Source organism: Scomber japonicus, chromosome 20 (genome assembly GCF_027409825.1).
Source record: "Scomber japonicus isolate fScoJap1 chromosome 20, fScoJap1.pri, whole genome shotgun sequence".
NCBI lineage: Eukaryota > Metazoa > Chordata > Actinopteri > Scombriformes > Scombridae > Scomber > Scomber japonicus.
The window spans coordinates 23,225,419-23,245,377 of NC_070597.1; the positions used below are offsets into that span (position 1 = coordinate 23,225,419).

The 19,959-nt window shown below is 40.6% G+C and overlaps 1 protein-coding gene across 1 annotated transcript in view; it reads right to left on the reverse strand.

The window, feature by feature from the left end:
• Positions 1-532: 532 nt before the first annotated feature.
• Positions 533-19,959, reverse strand: part of mprip (myosin phosphatase Rho interacting protein) — a 43,736-nt gene continuing 24,309 nt past the window's right edge. The window contains exons 10-24 of the mRNA XM_053341992.1: positions 17,525-17,581; positions 16,273-16,341; positions 16,093-16,182; positions 15,391-15,500; positions 14,647-15,214; positions 13,876-14,013; positions 9,157-11,769; positions 5,994-6,141; positions 5,753-5,870; positions 4,200-4,359; positions 3,918-4,031; positions 3,599-3,685; positions 3,302-3,464; positions 2,997-3,082; positions 533-664 (exon numbers count right to left, since the gene is read on the reverse strand). Of these exons, the coding sequence (XP_053197967.1) occupies positions 593-664; positions 2,997-3,082; positions 3,302-3,464; positions 3,599-3,685; positions 3,918-4,031; positions 4,200-4,359; positions 5,753-5,870; positions 5,994-6,141; positions 9,157-11,769; positions 13,876-14,013; positions 14,647-15,214; positions 15,391-15,500; positions 16,093-16,182; positions 16,273-16,341; positions 17,525-17,581 (4,593 nt within the window). The 3' untranslated portion in view covers positions 533-592. The remainder of the gene's footprint in view (positions 665-2,996; positions 3,083-3,301; positions 3,465-3,598; positions 3,686-3,917; positions 4,032-4,199; positions 4,360-5,752; positions 5,871-5,993; positions 6,142-9,156; positions 11,770-13,875; positions 14,014-14,646; positions 15,215-15,390; positions 15,501-16,092; positions 16,183-16,272; positions 16,342-17,524; positions 17,582-19,959) is intronic.

A 19,959-nucleotide genomic window follows, 5' to 3' on the forward strand; every position in this document is an offset into this window, starting at 1 on the left:
AGAGTACATCTCTGATGTTAATTTAAAGTTAGGTGATGAAGCGACACGGTAGGTAACGTGTTCCATAATGTAGACGAGCACTTTTTGTTCCATAGCTTGTTAACTGAGCAACACTTCCATTTGTGCTGGAATGATAATGGAGAGGTGGAGCATTTAAAAAACGTGCGGACCCGAACGCAGGACTCGTTCCTATGCTTTTTGTTATGCAAGTATTACTCATTCATCAAAAAATGTAGCTGTGTTTAGCCGTTGAACATCACATTTATGCCTTTTTTGGCTAGCAACAGTCTAAGGAGTTAAAACAGTAGCTTACACAGTCATAGTTTTAGTGTATGCAAGACAGATGCTCAATTAAAAACAATATTTACAGTAAGACATGGCAGCAAAAAAACAAAAAATGTCACAGTTAACTGAAGTGCATGGAATGCAAACTCTAGACATGAAATTCAAACTTCATACCATGTTTCTTTTTAATAATATATGATCTGTGTTTTGTGACCAGTGTGTAGTATTACTAAATAAGTCATTACAGAGCTAAAATATAGTGGGCTTCTAAACATGCAGCAAGGTAGGTAGACATGATGCGTCACTGTCAGAACTCCTTAGTGTCTTTATTTTCAAACAGGTGGAGTCTCTGCTCAGCCGTCAGCCCTTCCTTTAGACTCTGTGGAGATTGAGGGAGAAAAGCAGATGTTAATATTGAGCACTAGAAACTGTACATTATCTTGACAGCTGTGCAGGCAGTTAATTTCAGTGTTACCCTCTGTCACCCGGTGAGTTAATACTGACATGGAATCATGAGAGCCCACACACCACATTACATTTGAGTGGAAACCCTTGAACACCCCTGTGTTGTATAGAGACCCAAACAGACAAAAGATTAAAGATTCAGAAGAGTCAAAACTAGAACAGAATACACCAAAACAATACTGTTGGTTAAAATGTGTTGTTAAAGAAATATATATTGTAATGGTTTTCCTTTAACCTCCAATCAGTACAAACTCAATTCCTCTTCAACTAGTTTGTTTTAGTTCAAGTCCTTAGTCTTCAAATTTTACTTTTAACATAAGTTTAATAATTAACCTCATCACTTTATTTCTCCATTTCCAGTTCTCCTTAAGCTAGCTAAAAACTCTGGAAGCTAATAATGCTGAGCACCAGACTTTCAACTACATTTTGTCATAGTGTAACCAGAACCTTAAAGTAGCGTTAGCCAGCTAGCCTTGTTAGTATTAGCTTGCTGGTTAAATGCTTTAAGCTACTGTTATGAGGGTTGATAGTGTTATTTCAGTAGTAAACAGTATATGGTTAATTAACAAACAGTATTTACTTCATGACAAAAGCTAACTAGAGCTAGGAGCTGGCTGAGAAGAATGGTGCTCTGTCTGTTAGCTAACGGTGTTTTCAGCAAACTTAGTCACATTGGTCCAGTCTGTATTTACCACACACATTTGTCTTTATTTCCTTGTGAGGACACTGACTGAACAATGCATTACCTAGCCTTAACCTGGTAGGTACATGTTTGATAATGCGACCATAACCTGGTGCTAAACCGTATTTCTCTTGAAGATAGAGCTAAACCATATTACTTTTCTTTTCATAATTAGTTTTTTATGTATTTTTTAAGCTGTCCTTGAGTACTTTGAAAGGCACCTATAAATACAATTAATTATTATTATAATGATGATGATGATGATTATTAACCATCACAGCTAAAACCAAGTCTCAAATTGCCCTTTGAAATAGTGAGGACCAGCCAAAATGTCCTCACAAAACATGTCCTCATAATGCTGGTTTTAAATTGAAATAGGTTATCTTAAAGATAGAAAGACACGCACGCACACACACACGCACGCACACACACACATGCACGCACACACACACATGCACGCACACACACACACACACACACACACACACACACACACACACACACACACACACACACACACACACACACACACACACACACACACACACACACACACACACACACACACACACACCTTAGACATACAGAAAATCCCATCTCACTGCCATTTAAGCCTGAGGGAAATACCAAACATTGCTTGTGTAAGTACTGTACATAAAGATAGAAAAGTAAAATATGAAGTTTTATATTACCAATGTATTTAAAGTAAAGAGGAAAAAGGGTTTTTTAACTGACTGATTAAAGGTTAAAGGGACAAGACAAAGCTTTATATTTCTTTTTATACTAAATTTTAGTTATGATACTAACATTATTGGTGTATTCAGTCATATTTGACTCTTACTACCTTTTGTTAGTTTTGGGACTCCACAGTGTGGAACTAAATAAACTGCTAATGTAAAAGGAAACACCAATTAGTTATCATCAAACTGTGATATCTCAGACACACCGTCACTCTGCCAGACCTAACGTCATTCGTGCTTCATCACCATGCGTCTGTGGAGTGGGCTATCTGTGCATGCTAATGTGAAGTAGTGACTCAGATCTATTGAGTGCTTTAGAGGTGGAGGACAAGAGGATGTGCTCAAAACACCCATGGGTGAGTCGTACCTAAAGGAGAGGGGGAGGAGGGCCTACACGTCCTCTGCAGCCCTAACTGTCCCAGGGCATGTCACGATTCACAGACTGAAGACAGAAGGGGGGAAAACACACCAGCAGCTGTGTGTTAGACTACTATGGTGTTTACTTTGCATCACAATCCCAAGACTGCTCTTTTGATGGAGTCACACAATGAGTAAACAAAATGCAGCTCAGCAGGAATACTGCCAATGATGACGCAAACGTGGGCATGCAACGCTGCATGCAACTCCGCGTGTGACCTGTAGATGGCAGTGAGTCACTAGAAACTGCTTTTCAGCCTTTATTGTGGTGAGAGACCTTTACTGTCAAAACAGGACTGTTGTTGTTTCTATAATGTGACACAATGGATGATACAGTGCCGTGAGAAATCCAGAATGAACACAACCGTGGGATGATGGATGGATTTTACTCTTAACAGGAGACCCACCTTTGACCTCATGGTGCGCTCTGAGCGTTTGGCTGCAGCAGCTGCCATCTTCAGGATGTCAGGGTTGCTTTTGGACTTCATAATATCTGGGAGAGAAAAATGATTTCAAATAAAGAGGAGAAACAGAAAGTAACGAGTGCTCTGGTGTAGTGAAGGCTACTTTAGTTGAGTCACAGTGTGCCTCATTCAAGAGGCCCTCGTGCAAACAGATTCCTTCTAAAAGAGGAACGTACGAGCAATTTAAGACAGGTTTCGGATTAAAAACAACAATCTTCTTGCACGTGTTTCTAAGCGTGTTTTTGTACCATATCCTCCTCTCTCCACCTCCTCCAGCGAAGGCTCCCCTAGTGCCTCGTGAGCCAGCTGCAGCTGGTCTCTGAGCCGGCCCAGATCCCGTTCTGCTTTGGCCCTGACGATGCTCAGCTCGGTGTAGATGTCCTTGTACTTATCTGTTGCATATTTCTTGTCCTGAAAAACACATTGTATGGAAGTTCAGACAAAGGCTATGCATTCTTGTGCTTCTCTCAGCGAGGAATTCGTGGATGCCCCCAAGCTAAGAAGACCTCGAGTGGGAGAGTTATCCTAACGGGAACAGAACTTACTCTTTGGGCAGATTGTAGTTCATCTTTCAAAGAATTGATTTCCTGCTTCAGGTACTGAACCTCAGACTCCTTCACCCTCAGCATCACCTGGGAAATAAGGGAAGATTAAAAAAAAGAAAAAGAAGATGCTGAAAACAAGGGACAGCAGACCTTTACTAAAAACCCTTCGCAAAAAAAAGTCTTCGCAAGAACCTGCCTGACAAGCATCAGTTGCTTATTAAAACTGACGAGTACAGACTTGATTTTATGATATGTTTTATATGCAGAATTTTTACATTTTATTGCATTTTTAAAAATTTTAATTTTGCTTGAACCTTACCTCCAACTCATAGAGCTCTTTCCCCTGTATTGTAGTGTTTGTGTCTCCTACTCCATCCTCTGATGTCATGGAGCGCATCTTTGTGATCTCTGCTGCCAGACGGTTATTTAGCTCCTGAAAACGCAGCACAGATCAGCAAAATAGAAGCTAGTGTGTCATAAATCAGACGAAACTGTGTGCCAGAGTAAATATTTGTACGCAGGTGTGTGTGTGTGTGTGTGTGTGTGTGTGTGTGTGTGTGTGTGTGCTAGTGATTGACATGAGTGCGTGTCTTTTCTGCACCTGGTTGTGTGCGTTCAGCTCCTGGTTCTCTCTCTGACACTGCCTGAGGGCCTGCCTCTCGGCCTCCAACGCCTGGGCCAGGTGGGCGTTTTCCAGGCACTTCTGGGAATACTGCTCCGACAACACCTCGATCTCCCGCTGGAACGAACACAGCTCCTCCCTGAAACACAACACAGTGACACAGCGAGAGAGAGAGAGAGAGAGAAATCAAACACTAGCCAGGGTGAAGAGGGTTCAGATACAGCTGGATGTTCAGACTTTGGTTTAAGTTATCTCTAAATGTCTGTCAAAGTGTCATGAGGATCAGACAGACTGTGACAGATATCACAACAGTGGATTAATTAGTGGAACACCTGCCCTTCAACACATGTGGCTGAGTCAAGCGTTAGAGCATGCTGAAGTCAGGCAGGTGAGCGTTCAGCATCGAGTACCTCCAACACATGTTCCAGCAAGTCATGAGTGATAGATGCAAGATCTGATATTTCGACACCTTGTTGGTAGATCAAACTGTTTGACCGAGTGTATTCAACACGTAAACAGCAGCAATCTGAGAGGACTGATTCAACACAACTCAACTGTTTCACAATACAGACGATCAAAGTATCTATTGTCATTTCATACCCAATAGAGCGTAATTGTACAGTGTTGATGAAGTGGTTTTGTAATAACTTTTACAGGTACGGACCAGTAATAATATTTACGTCTGGTCTTTGCCAGTCACACAGCACTGATACTGCCTTTCTAAGAGCTACTAGTGCCAAACTGATAACTGCTGATTAGGTCTGTCAATCAATCAAAATTGAAACTATTGTTCAAACATAAAAACCTTAAATACTCTATGAGGGCAACATATTGTTTAGTTTCCTTTGTTCCAGTTTTTGTTCTCTTCTTAATGATTGATCAAGACACCAAAGAAGTACATGAGTGGAAAACTTTATTTGGAGTTCTACCTCGCAGGTGTCAACATTTAGGATAAAGGTGGGGCTGTTTGAATATTAAGTACATTTTATATTCAGAAAATGAAATTTGCGAGGACAAAGAATGTCCTTGTATGTAAATATATTTAGAAGTCTGTCAAAGTAGTCTAAGAATCTATATAGAAACATTATAATAATTAACACTGTTCTGACTGTTGTTCACTCACTTTTGTGACATACTGAAAAGGTCAGACCAATAATAACAATCTGTTAATGAAGCATAATAAGAAAAAAGGAGAAGATGACTGACCTTTTAAAAGTGCTTTACAGTACAACAAAAACAAACCTGGTGAGTCACCTGTTAGCTTATCACCCAAGCAAGGCAGCACATGTACCACAAAGGAGCGGAACAACACTGATTCTACAATGTAGGTTTAGGGTTTGGCTGTGTGGGTTGAATTCAGCTGTTTCAGCCCTGCTTGTTCTCATACTGGTCCTAATCACTGATAGAGTCATCAACAGACTGAAACAGTGGTATTCCAAGAATGAAATGTATAATCAAAGGTCATCTATCAGCGTGAGGTTGGGTCGTAAAAGTGTCACAGCAGCTGCACTGTGTCAGTGAAGAACACTTACTCGTGCTGTCTGCGAATCTCCTCCATGTCTGCATTCTCTACGTTATTGTTGGCCTTGCGAGCCTTGTCCAGCTCCTTCTCCAGCTCTGACCGGTGGGCGTTTTTCATTGCTTCAATTGCTAAGATAAGAAGACACAACATACTTTATAAGGGTAGAGTACAACCTCTATACTTTGTGTTCTAAACCTGTATTATCACTAAAAATATGCTGGTGAGTTCTTGTGAGTTCTTGTGATGTTTACCAGAGATGGTGGCTGCTGTCTCCTCTGCCAGCAATCTCTCTTTCTCCTCATGCAGGTTCTCCAGCTCTCTCTGGTGTTTCCTCTGCAGCTCATCTATCACCTTCTGATGGGACTCCTCCATGGCAGCGAAGCCCCTCTCACAGGTGGCCTGTGACACGGGACAATATGATGCAACTGTGAGTTTACTCATCTGGACAAGGACCACGAGGTTCTCCTGACCATAAAGCTGAGCAGGAAAAAAAACCTCCGGGCCCTAAAATGTAAGCCAGTGCACATCATCCAATTCATTATCCAGCAAATCACTTGCAAGCTACTGCCTGTTAGCCATGAGCAAGTTGAGCCTGTGTGAGTACAAAAAGGGTTTAGAGGAATGACAGGATACACGATACACTGAAGAAATGCAAAGACAATGAGCGAGGAGGGTAAGAAAGTGTATGTTGCCATTTCCTATTCACAGCAGAGAACACCTACTGACAGATAGAAACGTCTCATGCTGCTTATTCCAAACTAAGCTCGTGTTGTTGCACCTAATAATTCCTAATCTGCCTATGGGCCAAATCTTTGCAGGAATGTAGGGTTAAGGTGATAGTCTAACACAATCGTGAATAGCTGGTCTGGGAGCTACACTGCATTCAAAACTATCTGCAGCAAAGAGCATTTTACAAAATGAGTTAAGCTTGCCAAGCTAGCACCTTCGGGTGTTATGGAGAATAATCCTCTTCAACACACTTTCAGAAAGAGCCATTACGCTGCTATTATAACTACAGTGCAAGTTTCCACAAGAAGGGATTTCAATGGCCTTTCCACTAGCCCGACTCAAAACCTAGCCCTGCTTCCGTCCTCTATTCACTGCCACTAATCTGAGTGCTCAGTGGACGGCTGTGCCCGGGCCTGCGTCCCCCTCTCTCTCTACTTCAGCCACGCAGGGGAAATGGAGGTCTAGTCTGTTTTCATAGGGATAAAATCCCCTGAGAGCTCAGACCCAGGAACCTACTGTGAGAGGCTGAAAAGTCTCCCCCACAGAGCAAATGTAAACTTCCTGCTCTGACATCAGACCGAGCACAGGCTTTATTTAGAAGCATGTCAGGCTATGCATCTTGTGTGTAAATATATCCAGGTCATAGCTGGGGCATGAACCCGCTGCTCAGACACTCCAGAGTATTTAGTCAGCCAGACGTAAACCTACAATCTGAAAATCCAACGAGCTGTTAAAACTCCACCGCTACACGTAAACCTCACTTTAACGCTCTTTATCAAATTAACAACTGATAGGTAGTCAAGTAGTCATTGTTCCTTTCTGGTAAGTGTTAGCCCAACCCTTACTAAATCTCTCTGTGTATATTCACTATGATTGTTAGCATGTAGTCAAATCTTCATTACCTTGGATACCTTCCAATCTGGACTTCATTAATATTTTCCTATCCCATTAAACATCTAACTTACATGGTTCAAGTCCAAAGAAGTTCACCTAACCTATATGTGAATGAGAAATAACCTGTTTTTGTGTGTGTTTTTGTTTATTCTATATTTTTCATAATATTAACCAATCCCATGAAGACCAACACCTGCAGTGAACCTCGAACCTATCAAGTTCTGTCTGTAAATTGTATTGTACAGAAAATGTCATTTATTTGGACTCAGTCCCACCTACTGTAGGAAATACTAACTAACCCATGAAATGTGTATTGATCCACCTCTGAAAATAGTCCCCACCAAATCCACTACTTAATCTAATTTGAGTAATGTTGGCTAAAAACTACAGTGCCCAGGCGTTTAAGGAACTCGTTAAGCCTTTTAAAAGATGCAAGTAGTTCAGAAGGACCCCGTGGATTTGGGGCAGAAAAGTAAGAAAGTATTGAGAGTCAACTTATGCATTGTAGGTTTTGGTCTTTTTCATGTGATTTGCTAATAAGGAAAATGTAGAATAATTTGAAGAGTTATCTTTCAAGTTCAATGCTTGCTATTATGTACACTATTCAAATAAAAGTTAAATCTGTCTACAATTTAAAGGGGTGTTTCACTCAAATAACAAAAGTGGCGTCTAGCCATGCACATGGTTTTGGTTTGATTTGCAAAGGTTTTGAGATACAGACTCTTTTGACACAACCATTGCAGTTTTGACACAACCACAATACAATGGAAGTAAAAGGAGCTTCAATTGTGGTACACAATGCATTGAAAATGACATTTGAAACTCTACCACAACATAATTTTACAGAAACAAGTCTGGAAAAAGACCTCACTGTCAACTGTACCAGCTAGGAATAATGTAGAAAATACTGCAACTGTCCACAGACAAATCTAAAGATTTATGTGGAGAGCTTGAGATATTGTTTTCAGAAAGAGACATTTATGTTGACTCTCAATTAAATGTCAGATTTTTGGCCTCTGAGTACTAAAATTTCCATTTACCTCCATTGTTTGGGGTTGGGGTAGTTATTATCTACCATTTGGCCAAATAGTACTGAGGCTAAGAAAAAAAATATTCATTTTTTATTAGTTGGGTAAACTGACCCTTTAACACAAAAAACAGTAATATATCCTTTAATGTTGTATAAATGTTATGTAATTGATTGTTAATGAGAGGAAAAAAGGAATAAAATGAAACAGTTAGTAGAAACAGCCAAAAGGAAAAGAGATTGGACCCATAAAAATAATTGCAAATTTACTATTTTGATACTAAATATTCAAAAGGTTAAAAATGGGTGGGTCAACTCTTTACCCTTAAAACTTGTGCCATAGCTGAGTCAAAGGGTTAACTTAATGAGCACATTGAACTACCAACAGAGGAACTCATTTCACAGGAGAATAGGCTGATATGATGTGGTAGTGTGAAAAGTGTGAATCTGATAACTTCTGTTGATTTCTTTCTTTGCTAATCTTATGTTAAAGTTACTGAAAGTTCTTCACCTGATGGTGATGCACAAAATGGGTTCCTCAGTACACAACTACTGCAGCGTCAAAGAAAAAAAAAAAGACTAAAAAGGAGGTTAGAATTCATGCAACACAGAAGAACACGTGTTTAAAGAACACAGAGCGATAGAAGGGTAAGCAAGGTTAGGAAGGCGAGTAGAGGGTTGGGGAAGGAGGGGGATTTGGGAATGCCACAAAGGAACACAAGGCATCACAGATGGCGGACGGCAAGGACAAGGAGCGCTTCCACCTTCAGGTTTTCCAGGTCTTTCTCGTATTTCAGCCGAAGAGTGGTTATGTCGCCCTGCTCTTCGCGCCGCCTCATCTCTTCGGTCATGACTGAGACTTGGGTCACCAGCTCTTGAATACGTTCTTTGAGGTTGGATGTGTGCTGATGTGACGGTCTGTCTTCTTCAGTCGAGGTCCTGTCTGGGTTTGGCGGATTCATCATGCTCTTCAACTCCTCCATTTCCCGGTCAAACCTCTCCATGAGGCTCATTCGTTCCAACTCGTGCTTCTTCTTCAGGTTCTCCATGCAGTTCGTCAGTGAGTCGATCTCTTTGACGTTTTCTTCTGAGCGGAGCCGCAGTGTCTCATTAGCCTTCACAATTTCCTGCCTCAACTTTTCAGCTTCCTGCTCATAGCTGTCTTTGACTTCTCTAAGCTCCTTCCTATGACTGGCTATCACGTTTTGAAGCTCAATGGTTTTATCCACTGAGTCTATGGGCTCCCCTTCAATGTGGATCAGAGTTTGTGATGCTGAGGTGGCTTTCAAAGATGCCTCAGATAGTTGACTATGAAGCTCTGCCAGTTTGGACTGGAGATCTCTGACAACCTCTCTCAATTTAGGACAGTTTGCACAGTCCGAGCCACCGACCTGAACTTCTCTCTGCTTTTGCTGTAGCTCTTTCTCATGCTGGACTTTGAGCCTAATAATCATATACAACATGTAAGCTTCTTTTAGGGCATCAATCAGATATTCAGAATGTTTCTGTTCTCGACCAGAATCAAAGCTTGCAAGAGCCAAAGACAAAAGCTTGTCATCTTTGGCCAACTTCACCCTGGATGCAATCTGCGTCAAAAAGTAGGACTTTTCCTCCAAGTTCTCTGTTAACTCTTTAAGAATAAGGGTATTTGTGTCATCATCAAGCCAGCTGTACATAGACGCAAAATCTGGTTCTGCCAGTATCTCGCTCTCAACTTTTGCTTTAGGACAAATCGTGCTAATCAAGAGCATCAAGCGCTTCTGAGCCATCATCTGTTCTGCCACACCTCTTTCACAGCTGTGTTTGTTTTCCTCTGGTTTTATTTCAATGGTACCCAACAACCGACTCCAGAACTCTCCCTCTAATACCAACCTCATGTCTTTCCGACTCACACAGAATGGCTCTTCTTTCGAGGAACCAAGGTGCTCTTTGAAAAATAAAGTGCTTTTTAAATCACTGAGCATTTTCTCTACATTAACAGCTACCTTTGCTAACATGCCTAAAACCTGATTAGTCGCCTCGGACTTCATCTCAATCTCTTCTATTACTTGCTTCATAAGACCTTTATCATCAACCTGCTTCTCTCCAACCTCAACACACTCACTAACATGCACTGTCTTTTCAACTCTACCTGACATTTCTAACTTCTCTCGTAGCATCTTTATTTCGTTTTCTGCTTCTCTTAGCTTCTCTCTGCTGACTTCCTCTGATTCCTGTTGTAGTAAGATTAGTTCATTGTTCCTGGCTTCAAGTTCTACACAGCGCTGCTCTATAGACTGACGGTTCACCTCCGTCTCAAATAACCTTGTTTGTGAGGTTTCAAGTAGCTCTTTGAGTTGATCTTTCTCCAGGTGTAGCGGCTCGTCCTCAAAATCTGTCTGGAATCCCAGACCTTTCAGCGTGGCCTCTTTCAGCTGCAGCTTCTTTTCAGTGTCTTTTAGTGTGTTGCCAAGCTCCTCCAATGTTACCAGAGCTTCATGGAGCCTCAAGGATTTCTCATTAAGCTCCCTTTCATAATACTCCCTGTCTATGGCGTTCGCCTGGTTTTCGGCAAGTTCAGCTTTCAATCTTTTCAGCTCTTCCATGACAAGATGATGCTGTTTGCCACCCTGCTGGCTGATCAGCTCAGCTTTCAGTCTGTCAATTTCTCTGTCAGCCTCAGTCAGCTGGTTCACTATCTCCTGACATCGTTGTTTCAATGCCCCGTTTTCACTTGTTAAAAGTTCGACCCTCTGGGAGAGCATTCCAATGGTCATCTCATTTGTCTCTGAATGGTTATCAATTTTCGAGAGGGGACCATAAGGGCTTTTGAGGGTTTCAAAGGTTTGCTTCTGAACCTTCTTAAACAAATCCTCCATGATCAGAAGACGGGCTTCGTATTCACGGATGCTTTCTCCTGCCCTAGCTAAACTCTTTTTTATTGTTTCGTTTTCTAACTCCTGTTGATATTTCCAGGTCTCTAAGAGCTTCTGAAATTGAGGTCTCTCTGCTGTCTCTTGGCTACAGCTAAAGGATTTCAACAATTTCGACAGCTCCTTCAGAGTCAGAGTTCTATCGGTTGTCAAGTCCTCTAGTTCTTGAATTGCCTCTGTGCTATCCTGGAGCAAGAAGCTAACTGTTTTTTGGACAGGTTCTGGGAAAGGGCCTTCCGCAATGGGTGTTTTTTGGGGTTCAGAAAAGTAAGGTTCCTTGATGGAGTGGTGAGAAAGCGAGAGGCCAAGCTGTGCCTGCATATTGCGCTTTTTCAACTCTTGCTGCTTCAGGAGCTCTTTGGTCTCCTGGTACTTCTTTGTTAAACTCTGTGCTTGAGAACTAACCAGTTCTGGCCTCTTCGTCTGGGGCGTCACATCAGCCTCCAGACCCAAAGGGTGCTCCAGCTTGGAAAAGGGGACCAGACAGTTGGTTAACACACAGCAGGGGAGACACAAAGCTTGCCAATAATTCTCAGGGTTATCTATCAATCATTTCCCTCTAATTTCTATCAAAAAGTGACATTACAATTAGAATTCCCACATAGTAATCCCAAATTATGTAAATGGAAACAATGATTCAAAAACATTTAAAAATTCCCATAGGTTTTAATGGTGTAAATTAAAAGCAAAGAAAAGAGATTTAATGGCCAAGGTTAGTTAATCACAACATGCACATTAAATGGTTAAAAGTTACTTTATATGGTAAGTAATGCAATATTAGTTGCAGCTGGATGGTTTACTAAAGGATGGAAGGCATACCAGGTACTACAAACACATTTCTGAAGTTCTCTGGTCCAAGCTCATGTCTTGCACCAAAGTAAAGCTTTTCTGAGTGGAGATAGTGAATCATATTATCCAACTAAAGTCTAATATTCAAACATATTTTCAAACTTTCTCCATAAAACAAAGAGCCACACAAAACTTGCATACACTATATTCTTTCTTATAATCAAAACAGTGCCTGACTTCAACCATGAACAAACTACATTATCTATAAAAGGATTCATTCAGTCTCACTCTGGCATACCCATCCATACATATACAGCACACAAATAAAGGAATTCATTCAGCATCATACATTTAAGCCATCACATTGCTGAGAATATTTGTTAAAGAGAATAACAAATTGATGGTCTTTATGTAGTTATTAGAGGATGAGAATCTGATGTCCATGCAAATAATTAGAAAACAAGCCAAGATGTTATTATTCATACAAGTTGAGCCAAACATTTTAACAATTAAAGCTATTACACCAGTGACTCTGCAGATATAACAATGCTCTAAATTAGAATTTTAGGATAACGTAATTATTTCAGTCGACTGCTAGAAAGAACCAGGCTGTGATTAAAGAGGAAATCCATTAATTTTACAAAAAAAGGGTCTTACTGTAGGTTTACTCGTCATGAGGTTTGCAACTCAGCCAGTAAATACAGTTGTATAATCAATGGTTCTGAGGGGATATTGAATTAGAAAAATGAGAGTACTGAGTTGCTTTATGGGAAATACAGGATCCAGTGTTTTTTAAGCTTGACTGATATTAGGTACAGTCAGGATATCAACTGTTTTGACCATTCTTTTTATTCTCCAGTGCTACATCACATTGTTGGAGTATCACTCAAATCATTTGCATGAAAACAAAAATGCAAAAAGAAAATGTGATTAAAAAGTTGTTTGAAAATGGACATGAAAACTAAAATAGAAAATGGAAAACTAAAAGAAATACTGAGAAATGTTTAAAATTGCTGTCAATTTGTTTTCTCCCTTTTAAATATTTTTTATTTTTCCTCCCTTTTCCATTTCCACTTTTCATATTTTGAAGTGCATGTAATTGAGGAGGCATGGCCATCACATCACTTCAGAAAATGAAAAAGGTAAGTGAAAACATGGCAACAGAAAAGAGAGGCAATTATCTGGTTAATTGGTATTGTGCACTTTATCATCTAGTCTAATTTCAGTTTATTTTATTTCCATTTCATCATATCAACTTGTCATTTTATTTCCAAATAATTGTTTCTTTTAAAATCTAAATGAGGCCTGATTCACCCTAATAACAGAGTCAAAATTACCATCTTCTTTAAAAAAAAATATTGATTGAAATATTCTTCCGCAAAGCACGTCAGCAACCACAAAACTGTCCTTTGATCAATAAGCAAACCAATACTCCGATACTGTAACAGCTAGCATGAGTTCAGATATATACAGTAGTACAGACCGATGAAACAGACAGAAGAGATTAACTAGTAGAAGCCGATGTAGTAATAAGATCTCAATGTTTTTTCACATGCAATGAACTCATGCAAAGGCACATATCTGTAGCCGTTTTACTGCTTCGTTGTCAGTTTGTTTGATGTTTTCTTACAATAAAATACAACATGCAAAGGATGTTACAAAACGGAGGAGAAAATACTGCTCATTTGAGAATATGCACAGGTAATCTACAATAGGATTTCCCATCATAGCAGAGTGCAACACTGCAGCTGCACACTGAGGACGTGAAGACCAATAACTCACCGGAGAGATGTAACCTGTCCGGACGTCCTGCTCTCTCTCCAGAGCCGTTCTCAGCTGGAGCTCCAGCTCCTGCTTGTGCTTGTTGGAGTCGAGAAGCTGCTGGTGACAGCTCTCCAACTGTGACTTCAGGTCTTCCATCTGGATGAGCAGCATGGAAAACATTTGAGTTAATAGTGTTTTTTAAAAGATGTGCTTGAAGGTAATTTAATTTTGATGTATTTTTTTTAATGGTAAAGTTTCATATGACTAATTATTTAAATTAATCACTGAAGATGTTACCGCTTGGATGAAGGACGTAGCAAAAAAAAAACAAACAAAAAAAAACCGGCTAAATGATGTCAGACACTGATCATTTTTGGATTATTTGTGTAAAATAATTTGATATCTCCATACTATATATACAAAGGTATCAAATACTAAGAAACTGGATCCCTCGGGAAAATAATCAAAGTAGTGTTAAATGCTTGTCTTACAGCAGCTGTTAATATAACCACTCTGAATTATACATACTGCTTAAATTAACAAATGATCCATTATGATCAAAGCTACTATGTGAGGTACAATTCGTTAGGTGTGTGTAACCAACTTAATGTATCTCTAAAGCTGTCTTAAATTTCAAAGTCAACAGAAAAACAGCTCTTACTATTATAATACACTTAATAGGATTTAAATGAAGAAACGACTGTGCCAGCACTCACAAAATGTGATACTGATGTAAGGCACAAGAAAAACAAAAATGTCCACTATATACAGTATGACAGGTAAACATACCCCTTGCTTGTAATTGTCTAACAGCTGCTCCAGCTCTGCAGTGTCTCTGGTTTGCAGTGTAGAAGGCAGAGGCACCCTCCTTTCGTCCCGAACTGGTGTCTTCTCCACCTGCCGCCAGTGTTGTTCGATCACCTCCTCCACCCTCTGCTGCCTGTCCACAGGCGAAGGCGGTAACAACTCGGGCCCCGTGTGTCCCACTCCCTCTCCGCCATCAAAGTCTGTTCTCCCTCCTTCTTTAGGCGACGTGGGATCCGTCGACGTCACCGACTCGTACCTCTTCCGCCTCTCCTCCCTCCTCCGACTACGGTCGAGCTCTCCCAGGTCCGCGTGGAGGCTCTCGGCTTCCTGCGCCCGCTGCTGAGCCAGAGCCTGAGCGATGGGTCTGAACTCGGCCCAGTCGAAAGTCTTGGAGCGGCCTTCTCGCCGACGCTCGCGCGCCCGGCTCTTTGTGACGCCCGGGATGGATTCTCTATCCACGGATGAGGCTTCAGAAGAGGGAGAGTCCTGGGTGATGTCTGGCCTGACCAGACCCTCCAAAGCAGAGAAGGAACCATGATCCTCAGTCGAGCTGAAAGACAAAAAGCAAAAAGGGCAAAGATTTTAATTGGGGTTTATCTGAAGTGCCCAGTGTCCATTTCAAACTCTAATGATGCTCTTGGGACGATGTATTCCCAAATCTTTAGGTTTAATTCACTACACATCATCATAGTTAATATATGTGTGCAATAGTGTGATGGTACTGACCTTGCCACATCAGGAGCAGTGGAGGGTCGGACGTTCTTCATGACTGCCTGGATCCAGTTCCTCCGTATACCTGCCGTCATGGCCGACAGAGTGTGGACTCCCTCCTGGGTCTAAACATTTCAAAGATCTATTAAATTACAGCAATCACCCAAAAAACAGAGCAACTGACATACTGGAACCTAACGCTTTAATATCTTTGGGTGGGCTATTGCCGGGTAGGGTGAGAGACCTTGTTTGTTTACTATGTAATTCTCTAGATTAACCAAAACCAGACATGCTATCTGGTTATTATATACATAACAGTTTCTCAATAGAGGATTTAACCATATCACCTATCCCAACTTTGACTACTACTTTAGTTGTGTGTATGTGTGTTTATCAGTGTAAAGGATATTTTGGAGCTGTAGTTTGTGGTGATGTTGCTCTGCATTACATTGAATAGGGATTTTATGTATAGAGGAACAAAAATACAAAGTAATACTATTCAATACAAGACAAACTGCAGCCTTTTCGTAAACATGCTGTAGAGTTGAATCAGTGCTTCTCTGACAGTGTCAATAATTACAAGAATGTAAATTACAGTCTTTTACTTTAGTTCAAAGCTCTGTGTGTGTGGGGGATGGTAAAACAAACGACCATATAAAAGAACATAAAGCACGCATAAACACATTTGTCAGTCGTGAGTAAAGCGAAGACTCTTACGTGTATTTGGAAACCATAGTTGCGTTGAGCCTGGTATTCAGTGACATTGTAGCAAGTACACAAGTCGATCTCACCATCCAGGTCAGAGGCCTGAGAACGAAAAAGATGAGACGTGTGAAAAATGAACAAAGGAATGATACTGCAACATAAGTATGGAGGGAATATTGACTTAAAGCTCACCTCTTCTGCTATTGAATCCTTGTAGTATCGTAGGCTGTGATCCGTCAACACAAACCAGTATTTCTTCCACTACGACATGGAAAAGAAAAAAGAGAAAGTTAGCCTTCATAAAGTTCAAAGCAGCCACTCACATCTACACATCATGTCCATCTGATGTTAGAAAGACACAAAGACGTAGTCACATATTGAACCTCCAGTCAGTCAATAAAACCCACTCTGATGCTCAACAGTTTACCTCTCTGTACATCATATAAAGACGTATTTTATTTTAAAGCCTTCAGGCTCCACCCTCCACTTTTAAACATTCTCCATTGAAGATGCGACATCAAAGTGTGACCACACCTCTCTTAAAAGGCCATAGAATGCTACAGACACTCAAGAGTGCTTTCGGTGAACGGTTCAGATGCTGTTTGAACCTGCTTTTGACCCTTTTTGATGACCGCATCGCACTGTTTCGTGTGAAAAGGCTTCTTTTTATTTTAAGAATAAATGTCATCATACATCTACTGCTCTGGATCAACCTCTCTGGATGGTTCAAAGTTTGATCTTTTAGATCTTCTAAAAAGGTCAAAGCTCCAGCAACACTTTTAGCATATAGAAGGGCTTTATTGTTAGACCAATGCTTTTTGGCTTTTGGCGTTCATCAGGGTAATCGTAAAATACATTACACACAGCATTTAAATAGGGTCGTTTAAAAAGCTGAAAAATTAGAAGTATCTACCAAGATGGGTTGGGTATATGGTCATGGTTTATGATGACTTCATGCTAATCATTCAGGCAAGAGGAGCATCCAATAAGAAAAATGGATGACACCATATATTTAGTGCCGCTCCTTTAGTCACACTTCTCTGGTTTATGGACCAACTACCGTCTCGCCCGTGTCTCTTATTGGATAGCCCCCTTGCTCTCCTGCCTGATTGATTGGCCTGAAGTCACATGACCATATACCCAACCCATCATGGCAGATACCTCATTGGCTGATACATGTCTGGATGCACATAATTGGTTATTTTTGGTAGATTTATTGGCTGATTTTTTTTCTGCTTTTTAACTACCTTATTTACAAACGGCCACAAGTTGTTCTGTATACTACAAGTATTGCTGAAGCTTTGACCTTTTTAGACTTGTTTCCCCCCACATTCTCCATGGATCTTGGAAGTAGGTGAAGTGCCAGAGACCTCTACTCATCTTCTAGATCTTCATTCATTCATACAGACAAACAAACAGGGGGTTACTACAGTTCATACAGTACCTGGCCTTGCTCATCCAGCTTCACCATCCAACCTTTCTTGAAGTTCAGTAAATCAGGCTGCAAATAAAAAAGACAAAACATGTTAAGAACCCATCTGCTTGTAATGGTGTTAACTTGGCACATCAGACATGCAAGATGACCTCAAAAGCAGTCAAACACAAGTACAAACCATTTCAGTTTTATTTATTTCATGAACAGATTACCACCACTTACCTCAATGCTGAAGAGATCAAATAAAAGCTCAAATTTGCCCAAAAAAAATAAACAAACATGGATTTTCTACACCAATATAAAATATGAGAGCAGCAAAAACACATGCTCACTCAAACCATGTGTTGAAGGGCGGGGGGCGGGGAGGGGGTAGAAGTTGACCCTACCAATGGACTGGACAAATTTTAAAAGCAGAGGATCCAGTCTAAATGTGAACCACTGGCCAGGGGCAACTTCTGCCTGCTTTCATGTTGCTTCTGTGTGCTTTTATTTCCAGCTGAGGATGCAGAACCCAGTGCTCAATACTGCTGTTATCTGCTGTGATACCACACAGTGGGAGACACACACTAACAAACACACACACACACACATTTATGTGAACGGTGACCTCGGGAAGCAGTGCTGAGATGCGATATACACACCCACACACAGATAGATAGACACACACCTGGCTCACTTGCATTGTTTTAACACGCAGCGGGCAAAAGTCTATACACACACACACACACACACACACACACACACACACACACACACACGCATATAAGAGGGAGCAGGATGAGTAACCTGGAGAGAAGAGGGTCAGGAAGGTTTGGCCCACAGCATCCACACCCTCACACCACCACACCAGAGACACATTAGTCTTGAAGGGAAAGGCAATTAACTACAATAGAAATCACACACTAACATCAGGTCTCCTCCTGTAATACACAACAGGGATGATTGACAGTCATACAGTCGTATCATAAGTGTGACTTCATTACTTATTATGGGGAAATGAGCAGGACATATTTGGCAGTTTCTCCTTTATAACTGAGAATAAACTGTTTTCGGAGCTGCTGTGAAACCTGAATGTATTTTGAGGGAGGTCCACAAAAACAAAAAAAAACTTTAATTCTCCTAACTGTGTTACCTAACTGAATCTCAGCTTTTTGGGCCCTGACAACAACCCGGCGACCTCTCTGCGTGGAGCTGAGGACCTGGCGCTGGTGCTGACCCAGGTTCCTACAAGCTTAGCAGAACAGGAGAGGCTTTGTCTAAAAAGGACCTGCAGACACACTGAAACACACTTGGCTTGTAGAATCAAATCCACATTCAGGTTTTAGTTCATGTCCAAACCTGCTAATCATTTATGAGCTGAGAGAGCCAATTATCTCTGTCACCAATTAGATTTGTTTGGTCAAAGTTGGATTCTTTTAGCATTTAGACACACATAGACCAAAATAGAGCTAAAGAGGAGGGTGAAAATTGGATTTAAATTCATCAGCTGACCAAAGATATGACTTTAATTGAGTGCTAATGTTGCTCAGTGTCAGCTGAATGTGTAAAAATACGACTGTTTGTTCGTTTGAAGCTGGTGATATGTTCCAGGTTCTGTTTCTGTGACCCTTGCTTTGATGATTTTCTGTCCTCTAGTACCCAAAAAAAGCTTAATATAGCCTTACATATGAGGTCCTGTGAAAATGAAGACCTTGGGTAAACAACAGTGGCTAGTTCTGGGTTTTCACTCTATTATTAACTCCGATGTGTTATAGCTTTACCTTGACCACAGAAGCCTCACCTTGGATACAAATAAGGGCAGAAAGTGGTGCAGTAAAATTAGTCTGCCAGAGGCTCGGTAATGTAAGTATTACTTTCAGGCTTAGCTGTTGAATTAGAAGGCAGCGAGCTAGGCCAGGAACATACTGGCACTGCTCAGTCACAGTAACTCTGTGACTGTTGTTCTATTTTTTTCTCTGTTCTGAGCTGTTTACTCATCGCTGCCATTTTGTTCTCTAGATTATGCTAAATGTAATTCAATTACAGCTCAGTTACTGAAGGTTCTCAACAACAGTTTGAAGCTGGCAAGCTGTCAGTTAGCAAGATAGATTTTTATAAAGTTATACAGGCAGCATTTTATGTATAATGTTGGTTTGTCTGCATGTTTTTATTCATAGATAATTATAATTATTCAATTCCCAGTGATGTTTACTGTTTCAGTGCACTGATGCCATTTTAGACAATACAGTTTATTGTTAAACTGAAAAACATTGTTCCACAATTACATATCTTTGTCACAAGTTTTAGATAACCACATTTGAGAGATCATTGCAAAAAAATAATCCCTAATATCAGTATCTAGTCCTGACATGATAACTACTTTAGTTGGACGATATATTGTCTCAGAAATAATCGTGATAAACGATATTATCGTCATTTGAAGATCATTTTATAGCACTGATATA